The sequence below is a fragment of the Musa acuminata genome, chromosome BXJ3-5 (assembly GCF_036884655.1).
Source record: "Musa acuminata AAA Group cultivar baxijiao chromosome BXJ3-5, Cavendish_Baxijiao_AAA, whole genome shotgun sequence".
Classification (NCBI taxonomy): Eukaryota; Viridiplantae; Streptophyta; class Magnoliopsida; order Zingiberales; family Musaceae; genus Musa; species Musa acuminata.
This window is the reverse complement of record NC_088353.1, coordinates 31,675,256-31,686,299: the sequence shown is the minus strand read 5'-3', so window position 1 is coordinate 31,686,299 and position 11,044 is coordinate 31,675,256. Positions and strand designations below refer to the sequence as shown.

General features: G+C 35.3%; 1 protein-coding gene across 1 annotated transcript; it reads right to left on the bottom strand.

Moving 5' to 3' along the window:
* Nucleotides 1-1,931: 1,931 nt before the first annotated feature.
* LOC135637932 (vacuolar protein sorting 38-like) lies at nucleotides 1,932-8,875 on the bottom strand. The gene is made up of 6 exons (XM_065150821.1): nucleotides 8,489-8,875; nucleotides 7,614-7,820; nucleotides 7,178-7,346; nucleotides 3,844-4,007; nucleotides 3,377-3,607; nucleotides 1,932-2,308 (listed from the first exon to the last, which is right to left on the bottom strand). Exons 1-6 carry the CDS (start codon nucleotides 8,717-8,719, stop codon nucleotides 2,192-2,194), a joined length of 1,119 nt encoding a protein of 372 aa, XP_065006893.1. The 5' UTR covers nucleotides 8,720-8,875; the 3' UTR covers nucleotides 1,932-2,191.
* Nucleotides 8,876-11,044: the final 2,169 nt, after the last annotated feature.

Below are 11,044 nucleotides of genomic sequence, written 5' to 3'. Positions count from 1 at the left end.
TTAGGCATTTCATCTGATGAAACATCAAAGTTAACATTCTAATAAATAAAACACCACGTTAAGATTCATTAAATAATCAAACAATCGTGGACACGGACGGATCCACAGGGTGTGGGTGGGAGCTGCTGAAGGGTAAGTTTAGGTATTCTGGGTATTATGGAAAGGAGGTGGCAACGATTGTAAATTTTAGAAATAAAAGGCATGTCAAATGGTATTTAATTTCAAAATTATGATTTTCAAATATCATATTTCAAAATTATGAAAATAAAAAAAAATTTAGTTACAAATATCATATTTTTGTTTTTAAGAAAAAGTGATAAACCTTAGTACAATGATATGATTGCTCCTTTATGATCTAGAAAATTAGGATTTAAGCCACGAAAATAGTCATTTTAATTATGTAAGATAAGATTACATATATTAACTCTCCCCTAAATCCTACATTGGTAGGAGCCTTTTGGATACGCCTTTTTTATAATTTTCTTTAGACAAAATTTTCTACATGAATTTTTAGAAAACAAAAAATTTCTAGAGAAAAATTCAATTTCCTAAAAAGAAAGTTAGGTCATAACTTTATTATTCATATATCAAAACATAAAATTTTTACCATAAGGAAAAAAATTTATATTAGAATTAATTAATTTTAAAATTATGATTTCCAAAGTTACAGTTTGTACCAAAAAATCTCTTTAACATAATTAGATATTATTAAAATTTTCTGAAAAAATAAATATTAGCTTTCTATTTTAATATTTTTAGGAGGCAAAATTTTCAATTTAATACTAAATAATTTGGAAACTGTAAGTGATGAGATTTGAGCTTTTTGAAAAGAAGAGTAAGTGATGAGATTTGAGCTTAGGATGTTACTAGTTAACTCCTTGCCTTCTAAATACGATAAATTTGATTTGAGACACTACCACCACCGGATCAATCAATATTTTAGATATAAACTTTTGTGTTTCACTTATTAAGTTATCAGACACAGAGATGCATGCGTACAACCAATTTCTGGTTGGTATTAAAGGGACTAACATCTTCAGTGCCTCTTAATCCGAACTACAAAATGCAGTTTGTTTTAGATTGTTAAAATAGTTATTTAGACTGTTCACGATTTGATAAAAAAAAAACAACAATTAGTGAGAAATTAAAAGAGAAAGTTAAAAGAAGGAGAAAGAAAAAGTAGGACACATTGTCCTAACATTTTATGTTTCTCTCTCCTTTGGACTGTAGCCAAGATGAAGAAGATACGATCGAGTATATTATCCTAGAATTTCTTTTAACAAATTGAGGAGCAAAAATGAGAATATACAAGTCATAATAAGCATCAGTGTCATTTTATCTGGAGACGACACCGGACTCCATTTAAATAACATGTTCTATAGTATCTACTTACTATCTTTCACAAAAACCATAGCGAGTCTCTTTGCTCACCTCAAACCCTCCCGACCGACCGACCTACTTAAAGCCCCACCATAAAGTTCCTGTCATTTTACCAAGATTCTCAAGTACATGAATTTGGAAAAGAGGAAACGAAAAGGTCTCCGAAGGGTGAAGCGTGAGAACTGCAGCTAAACGGCTATTGGAACTTCCTCCTCTTCGAGTTACTAAAATCAAAACCGCACTGCCTAAGAGGCTTGAATGAATCATCTGCCTAAAATAAGATCTCGTAGAAAAAATTATTTTGAGAATTGTTGCTTCTCCCTGATAGAGACGTAGAGAATACAGTCATCTTGATTATTCCACAGAATACATAAGTTTGTATTAGAACTCTGTGTTCCCATGGAGATCCTAAATTTCTCAAGCCGAGCTTCTGTCCGTCGGTCGGTCGATCATCAATCAAAATATTTTAACATAAAAGTTAACCATAGACCAGAATCTAGAAGCACAGAAGCATTAAAAAGAGAGATGATACAAGGAATCAGAGAGAAGACTAAACACCAAGCATGCAACATTTTGCATTTTATAGAATGAAAAAAGTTATTCAATATGAGATAATGATTTCACAAAGAGTTCCCATACAAAAGTTACATATAAAAAAAAAAAAACCTTTTTGAATGAGAGTGACCGTAAAACTCCCATGTCTTCTTTCAGTCTGACTCGGCCACAAAGTTGTTGCCAATATATTAGTGAAGATAAGTAGCTTCGAAAACACTACAACAATGTAATCCCACAAATTGGTGCACATAATCTGTCACCAGCAAATGTACTCCTCCGATTGGATGATACGCATAAGCTCCTTCAAATTGGCTAACACATGACGTGGCCCCAAACTCTGAACACCAATATAATTCAAAAGCTGCTCCAAATCCTACATAGGCCATAAAAGTTAAAAACGAGTTACAAGCACGTAAACTTTCAGTGCCCTTTATACCAGCAAGACCTGTCCAAATAATTATTTGTGCATTTCTTTTTACAAATCATATAAGATTACATGCATACACTAGTGGAGGGATTGACTGAAAGACCCACACATTCTTTCAGTTCTTGCATCGACACCGTACTGGCCGTTGGCAAAGGTTTGATAAAAATAGTTCTTAAAGCGATATGATCCTAATACCAAATTGCAAGAGGAAAAAACTTTTCTGTTACCCAACATTATTTATAAGTAGGAAATGCAAATGCTGGGAGAAACTATTTACAAGAAAAAAATTTAAAAAATGACTATGTGAACTGTATAAACCTGCTGAATGAAAGGTGAAAATCAATAACAAAGAATTAGCAGAAGATGAAAAAAGCAAATCCAACATTTATCACCAACAACCTCTAAGAACAGTAAATTTACATCCAATTAATACCAAAATCAAGTGTCTTTTCATCGAGCACGATTCTGTTTTCAGTAGAGAATTTCAGAAGCACTTAAGAAAAGAACATATTGGCATTAATGAACAAGTTTTGAAGGTTATAATAATGAACAAATTTCAAAGGTTGTAAATATAACTTCCCTCTGGTATTTACTCATTACAGGGAACTTATAGAGTGGCTTTCTGGTTTTAGAATGATTACATGAGTTTACTGAAATACATTGGCAACCCAAATTTTCAGATTAAAAATATCATTCTCTTGCAGAAAATCACTTGGCTAGGTGGTCTGCACAAATTTACAAGTTTCACATAGCAGTGAGAGTCAGTTTTCTTTCTTGCAGCTCGACTTTTCAGTTTCATGTGAGTTCTTGTTCATATCAACTCATTTTGGTCGGGAAAAGCTTGAAGTATTGTGATAGTCACTTAAAAATAAACCTTATAAGAGCCTTACTCTCATCAGATAATATCATCGTAATCATGGACATTACTGAAAAGATGACTCTTGGTTAAATGAAGAGCGTTTGTGACAGATTCCACACTAATTCAAAAAGAAGAGAACAATACAAAAAACAAACCTTGTTCAGCAAAAATATTGCATAGGTTGCTCTTGTGGTATATTGGCCCTCTAGAAAAAGCGGAAATTCTGTGGGCTTGGCAGTCATGCTCATCGATGCCAGATTTGCCACCAAATCAGACGAAGTCATCTCAACTAAAGGTGCATAATCATGAATGTATGAACGTGAGCCTCCCAAGCGCAAAGGATATCGAAGAGGCACATCAAGGTATGATGAAATAAGTGAGACTGCCTATTGAGACAAGTAAACAAACAAGCATGAATTAAAAGACACATCTATTCTATTCCTGATATATGTTGAGCACAATCTTCAGGTGACATGCTTAGAAGGAAGAAACTTAGCTGTATTTTAAATAGCTTTAAGGCAAAAAAAAAAAACAAAGATTTGAGGAACAAAACTGTCAGTGGATATTCAGTTAAGTCAAGCCATTTTCTTACAAAGGTCAAAAATTCAGATGATAAACTTACATGTGCAACATAACCCAAAGCACTTGCAGACTTCTGGACCTCCTTCTTGTCACCAAAAAGTTTCTTTTTTGAAGGAAGTATAGTTAGTTGGAGACCTAATATTGTCAATGATGATGAGTGTGAAGGTCTGGACTCATTTGGTGAGGGTGATCCAGTAGAATATCCTGAAAGCAATTTTGTTCATCACAATGACTACTAATGTAGACAGAAAACACAGTGCAGACACATTAAAAGGATCTCATTAAAACAATAAAATTAACGGTTATGATCTTTCACCTGTTTTTCATCTTATAAAAATATACAATAATAAATAAAATTAAGGCATCGGATGCAATACAAAGCTAACCACAAATATAACTTTAATAAGTTAAATCAAAATTTTGCAAACATAAACAAAGATCTATTAGCTTTAGCAGATGGATGTTGTACATGCTTATTATTTAAGCAAAAGACGATACCTTTGCATTAATAACCAAGAAGTTCCCGGATTCAGACCACTTTCTATAGAATGCATTTTTTGTCTAAAAACTTGACACCACAGAAGGATAGTATTCTCAAATCACTCTTTCCACTAAAGTTAAAGCAATTTAAAATAAAAAAGAATATATATTAAATAAAATCCGATAACTAGTCCTACATCAGACAGGATTCTTTGAAAGATTAACATAAAGGACAAAACCAAAGAAAAAATAATAATAAATTAATCTAAACCATAAGGCTTGGCAACAAAATGAAATAATGTTAGGAGCTTCTACAGATTAGAAGGTTACACATTATTTTCTACATGATGTAAGTGCCTTGTCCTAAAATGAGAGTTTGTTTCAAATCAGGAGGCTGTTCAGAGTGAACAACACCAAGCTACATTTTCTAAAATCAGACTTACAATGTGGATTTGGTCATGCAAATGACCATCAAGATCAAACTAGGTGTGCCACATTGAGCAATATAAATTAAAGGATTGGCTTTTGAAAAAAAAATACCATCTAAAAATCTAAAAATTTAAATAACCAGAAAAAAAGTTTAAAAAAATAAAGAATTAGAAATAATTTAAAAATTCAACATAAAGACTAACTAATATCTCTATCTTGTTCTACCATATAATATATTACCATATTTATGTAATATGCTAATTATATATTTAAATGTAACCATGAAACAAAAGTCTTTATTAGTATGTTTTGACTCGAGGGTTTATATTTCAACCCCACCAATTGGTACAGACTGACAAACCTGCTTATGTACTAGTATTGTTTGATAAAATATTTTAGTTTTCATCATAATGATTGGTTCAGACCAATACTTACCAATCTGATTGCCAACCAATATGCAAACCGATAATTTTGGCCATTACAGTATGTGGACTGGACAATTTCATCCAATTTGTTTTGATACACCCAGTACACTTATCATTTCAAGTGTACAGACCAGAGAACATAACAGTACGAATTTGCTGTGTGCAGGTCTCTCCTCCTCTCAAAAAAGCGACAAGCCTAGCTTTAAAATCTAGGCACAATGTTGAACAACGAACATCTGGTATAGATGCCTCGGTTTCAAACTTCCTTTAAAGCAATCAGGCCAGACTTTCAAAGTTGTTGTAGTTGTACTACTCAAAATCTGTATCAAGTTGTTTCAACCAAAGAAGTGTTTTCCTCTGCATCACTTTAACTCCATGTCAATGAAGTTCAAGCACAGTGACAAAGACATTTAGTAAAAGCAGATCACCCTGATTCAAGGATCAAGATGTAAGATTCCTGACCAATATCATGCTTGAGATTAGCAACATCAACCCTCCTCATCGCAGGAAAATAAGGGTAGTTATTACAACACAATTTGGATCCAACAAACATGCCATGTTCAAAAAATCTATGGGGCCTTGTATGAGGCAGCCAAATCTATTCCAATAGGACCAATCATGGTGGTTGACTTCACAACAGATATGGATGTTGACATGATGATTTACAAGGCCTATTTTGACTAAAAGGTGATATGGATTGCAGCTGACAGAATTCGAAAGACTCGATGGTCAAAGGAAAATCTTATTGCAATTGGGAGATGTTCCAAATCCATCTCCCTAAACTAAGTTGGCAGGTAGTACTAATTCAACTAGAACTAAAAATAAATTTTGATTGTCTAAGTCAGTATGGACCAGTATTCATCAGTATGACCATGGACCAATGCTACACCATATTGATCAATACTGGTTGGGTTTTTATCCTGGTAATACTGAGCAATATGAATTAGCATACTGCATAGTATACAGGTACCATGCTGGTCCAATCAGTTACCGGAACCAGTATCTCACCAAGATTTAATAGGCACCTTTTCCTAATCCTAAGGAAGTGGTACTATAAAGATACTATGTGCATAATGTTATTGTACTGGAATAGTATTATAGCATCAGATTATCATGTCTTGTGTATTAAGTAGAGATGTCTAAAGAACTTGGATTGCCAGTTATGCAGATGATTGCAAGGTTTCGAGACCTATGCTTGAATGATTTTTTGACTTCATTGCAGCAACTTCATGTTATTATGTAGTTTACTCTTCTAGATAATAGATCTAGAAATCCACTTCCGTTATGAACTAAAGAAGGAAGTGTTAGAGGCAAAACTAAAAGAAAGTGCAAAACGCCAATATGGAGCCTATTTGAAGGTGCTGGCTACGGTAAAGATTTTGAAAGCTTATGGCAAGGTCCTAGGCTCGAATTCCGCATTCACCATTTACCTTATGCAAAAAAAAATATGAAGCCTATATGTAAGACTATAACACTAACTTTATTCAAATTCTTTGAACTGGTTCAATATTTTTCCTATTAATTCACTAGAAAACATTCTATGAATTAAGTAGGGACCCAATTAGCAATTACTATGGAGCAACTACATGATGATTTGTACCACTAAGCTTTGTTTATAACAATATCCATTTATCACTAGTCAAACTAGGGGCTATAAAATTTCTTTTATTGTTTCTTATAAAATGTTAGCATACATCTACCTGTCATTACACCATAATTCCAAATTGACTCACCTTTAATGGTGCATTTGTGAGTCTTCTTTTAACATGTCAATACCACAATAAATGGAAATCCCTCATTCGATTGAGGAAAATTACCCCTAAATTTTCATCAATGTATTCTTTTTTATTTTTCTTTTTTGTAGTAACTCATGCATCCGTCTCAACAACGTGGTCTTCTATATGTTGTTTCGTACTTGTCCAATGATCTAAAATTTAAGCGGGTAATTATACGAGATTATATTTAGCCTGTCAATTAATTTAAAGATGAGAACTTACCCATATACACAGATTGATAGGATTAACAAACTTAAAATCTTACCATCAGAATGTGAATCAATTGTCTCCCCAAATGCCTGTTCGTTCATACCCTTGACTGGGTAAAGTGTTGAAACCTGAATTATCATATGTTGTTGCCTCAACCGCAGCAGCTTCTGCAGGTTTTTCAGATTACCATAACCCCTTTCTCCAGATAGCAATCTATTAGCTTCCTACACCAAAAGAATAAGTGGGCAGATTAGTGTCATAAGTTAGTTGGCCTAAACCAATAAAACAGAAAAACGATACAGCATTTCTTGAATAATTAAAATCAATTACAGGAATCAACAACTTAATTGTTGATTTTAATTCTTGAGTAATTAAAATCAGCATTTCTTGACTAACTGCTATAGGAATAAAATAAGGATACACATGCACCCAATCTTCTCAACATTAAGTGCTCTTTAACTCAGGGGTGCCTATTTAATTAATCCCAGTACCTGCAGTTGCTGGTGGGCTGCATCGAGGGTCTTGCCAGCTACCAGCAACATTCTGATGGCAGCAGAAAGCTGATCCTTTTGGTTCTTAACATTTTCTGATGTCTTGTTAAAGTGCATTGAAGAACTTGACAATGCAAGCCTCTTAACTTCCAACTTCTGTTTCATTTCCTCTAGCTCATTGTGTTGACGTATTGATTCTTTCCTCACCTGTTCACCATATTACCATGCCGCTAACCAGTGAACTAATTAGCCAAAGCTCAGAAAAGTGACATATGCAGAAGAAACCAAGCAATTACCCGACAAGAAGAAAAGGAAAGTTGCTATAATAATAATCACCAAATCGAAACAGAACATTATTGCAATGATAGTTCTGGAATCAACACTGCAACAACCTACCAAAAATGTGAATTATCTCATCAAATAAAACTACCCTCCTAACAATTTGTTTTCACCGTATATAAACAAATATTTATTCAAGAAGAAGGCAAAAGATATGATCCAGTTTGATTCTAGCTCATTCTATGTTCAGCAACTCTACTGGAACATGTGGTGCTGAGGGAGGAGCTGTGATAACTAATATCAAAAGGAGATACAAAGGAAACCATTTTGAGTTAAAAATGGCAGTCTTTACTATCTGCTCCAACAGTTCCATGCAAATATTTAGTGAAAAGGAAATTGTGAATCCCAATAAATTCAAGGGACTGGTCCCTCGATTTAATTTGATACGATCATTGCAAACTAAAATTCGCGAGATAAGAATGAAAGAGCCAACCAGTTGTCCTCTGACTGAAACCAAGAGTGTCAGAAGGCTAAAGACGAAATCTTTCCGCTAAAATCGAAACCCTAGAGACATGATTGCAAAACACAAAACCTACCTCGATTATCGATTCCAGCCGCCGGGCGAGGGACGCCTTCCTCTCCTTGGCCTTTCCAAGGGCCGACGAGAGGCTCCAAAGGCGAGCAAGCTCCTGCTGCAGGTCCTCCCAGTCGACAATCTTGGGGTTGTCGGCGCCTTCGATCGCCTCGCCGTCAAAGTTCATCCGAGTGGCCACGTCCGTGGATCCATCGGGGGAGCGATCTGGTACGTTGATCCCGTCGGTATCCATCGGCGAAAGAGTTCTTCATCGTCTCTGAGGGGGAACGACGGCGGTGGCCGAGCTCATCAGAGGTAATTCATGTCTAAAGTGACCCGAAATGGGGAACGTGGGCAGTTCGGGGAACCTCTTCTTTTGGTGCGGGGGAAAGGAGATCGATGCGATGAATTCCAGGGCTAATTACATATTTATGTTCCCTCTGGTGCTTGCATTTTAAATAATTATTTTTTAAAAAAAATTAATTTTAAAATTACTATAATTAATTTTCTTTTTTATATATTGGTATCCTCATAATTTAAAATTACTATATTTGACTCTTAATTTTAACAACACCATCTCATCCTTTGACGAATCCCCTGCACGTGACATCATGTGACTAATCCCCATCAAAGTGACGCAAAATGAACATTGTAACTTAAAACTTCATCTACCCGTTTTTACCAAATCAAAACTCGACTCGAATCCTCATCGAAAAATTTTAATTAGGGTCCTGTTGAATCCCGCTTCCACCGTACCCGCCCAGCTCGCTCTGCCCGGTCCCAGACACCACCGTAGCAACTCGGCGTCCTCCTCCTTACTTGCATTATGGATTACACTAAACTTCAAAGAGAACTTGGTGAGCTCTGTGACCCTCCTCACAACGTATGGTAGCTCTTGGAGACCTTCTGCATGCAGCTTGGTTTCTGCAGCGTCAAGCTCGCTCAAAGGCCAAGGGGAAGAGAATTAGATGACCTGTTGCCGGAGCTTCACACGGGGCACCGCAAAGGTTCACCGCACTTTGAGACAAAGATGGCTGCGACGTAACATCATCTGCGGCTTGTTCGCCAACGGGAACAGATGCTCCAAGCTTTGGTGTCTCAAGGTCCCAGTTCCTGAAGCTTAATGATCGCTCCATCACAGCGTCATGGGACACACCAGAGACCATCATGTTCGACGAATTGCTCCTTCGGAAACCGAATGATCTCAAGATCCTATTGGCCTCCTTTTCACCAAGGCTAATGGATCTGGCTGCAGCAAACCAATTCCACGAGAGCAAGAAGAAAAAGCCCATGGAAGTGCTGCCCTTGTTAGATTCTGAAGGACCATAAGATTGTACAATAACCATGTCATGGAGCAGTAAAGCTAGCATCATCGCATATAACATCAAGAAACGTAACCCTTCTCCCTCTCCAACAAATATATGAAGAGGCAGAACAAAGAGGGAGTGGAACCCAACAAATATATATATTTATATATATATACACTACAGTACACCTTCCTGGAAACTAAACTTCGTGAGCTAAGTGACTAGGTTGATGACGTATGAGCGTATAGTGGGTGAAATAATTATTTTATTTTTCACTTAATCGTTAATTCTGATGTTATGTGCATAAGATTTCATTAAAGAAATATGTTATCACATACGTTTGTCATCCACCCGTAATACTTTTGTGAACGGATCGTTCATCATTTTTTTACTTGTATATAAGTTTACTAATATATTTTTTCTTATTTTTATATATTTTATTTAAAAATTCTGAGCAAAAATAATGTACAGGACTGTAGAACCATCACTCACATAACTACAGGAATTTATCAACATGCCCGACACCTAGTGATTAGTTGTTTGTAGACTTGTGACTATTCACTTTACTTTCTAAAGTTTTTATTTCTCTTTCTTCTCTTTTTTTTTCTTACATATCAAGTGTTTATTGAATTGCTTATAAAGTTACTCTTTTTGCAAGATAATGAAACTTGTCTATCATTCATTTTCGGAACTAATCAATTTATTTTTTTATAAAACCTTCAAGACTTGAGCGAGGTTGCAATCAAGCTAACCCTTTGTGAATGAATAATACATGGTTATACCCTCTCCATAATAAATTTGAAGTTTCAACAATTTTTTCCAACTTTAGAAGGTTGGTTGAGAACTTCTTTCAGTCTATAATCAAAAGAGTTTACTCTAACGACGGTGGTGAATATCAAGCTCTCATATCTTGTCTCTCAGCTTGTAGTATATAACACCTTAAGTCACCCCCATATACTCATCAACTAGTTGGTTTTGCTGAACACAAATATCGACATATAATTGAAATTAGTCTTACACTCCTCCATCAAGCCTCAATGCTAATAATCTTTTGGTCTACGACCTTTCATACTACCGACTATCTCATCAATCGTATGCTCACTCCAATCTTTTAGTACTAGTCACCATTTGAAAAACTATTTCACAAATCTCCAACCTTCAAAAACTCAAAGTATTTGGCTATTTATGTTATCCATGGCTATTTCCCTATGCCTTGCATAAGCTAACATCAATATCTAAATCTTGTATTTTTATTAGATACTCTCTTGAAC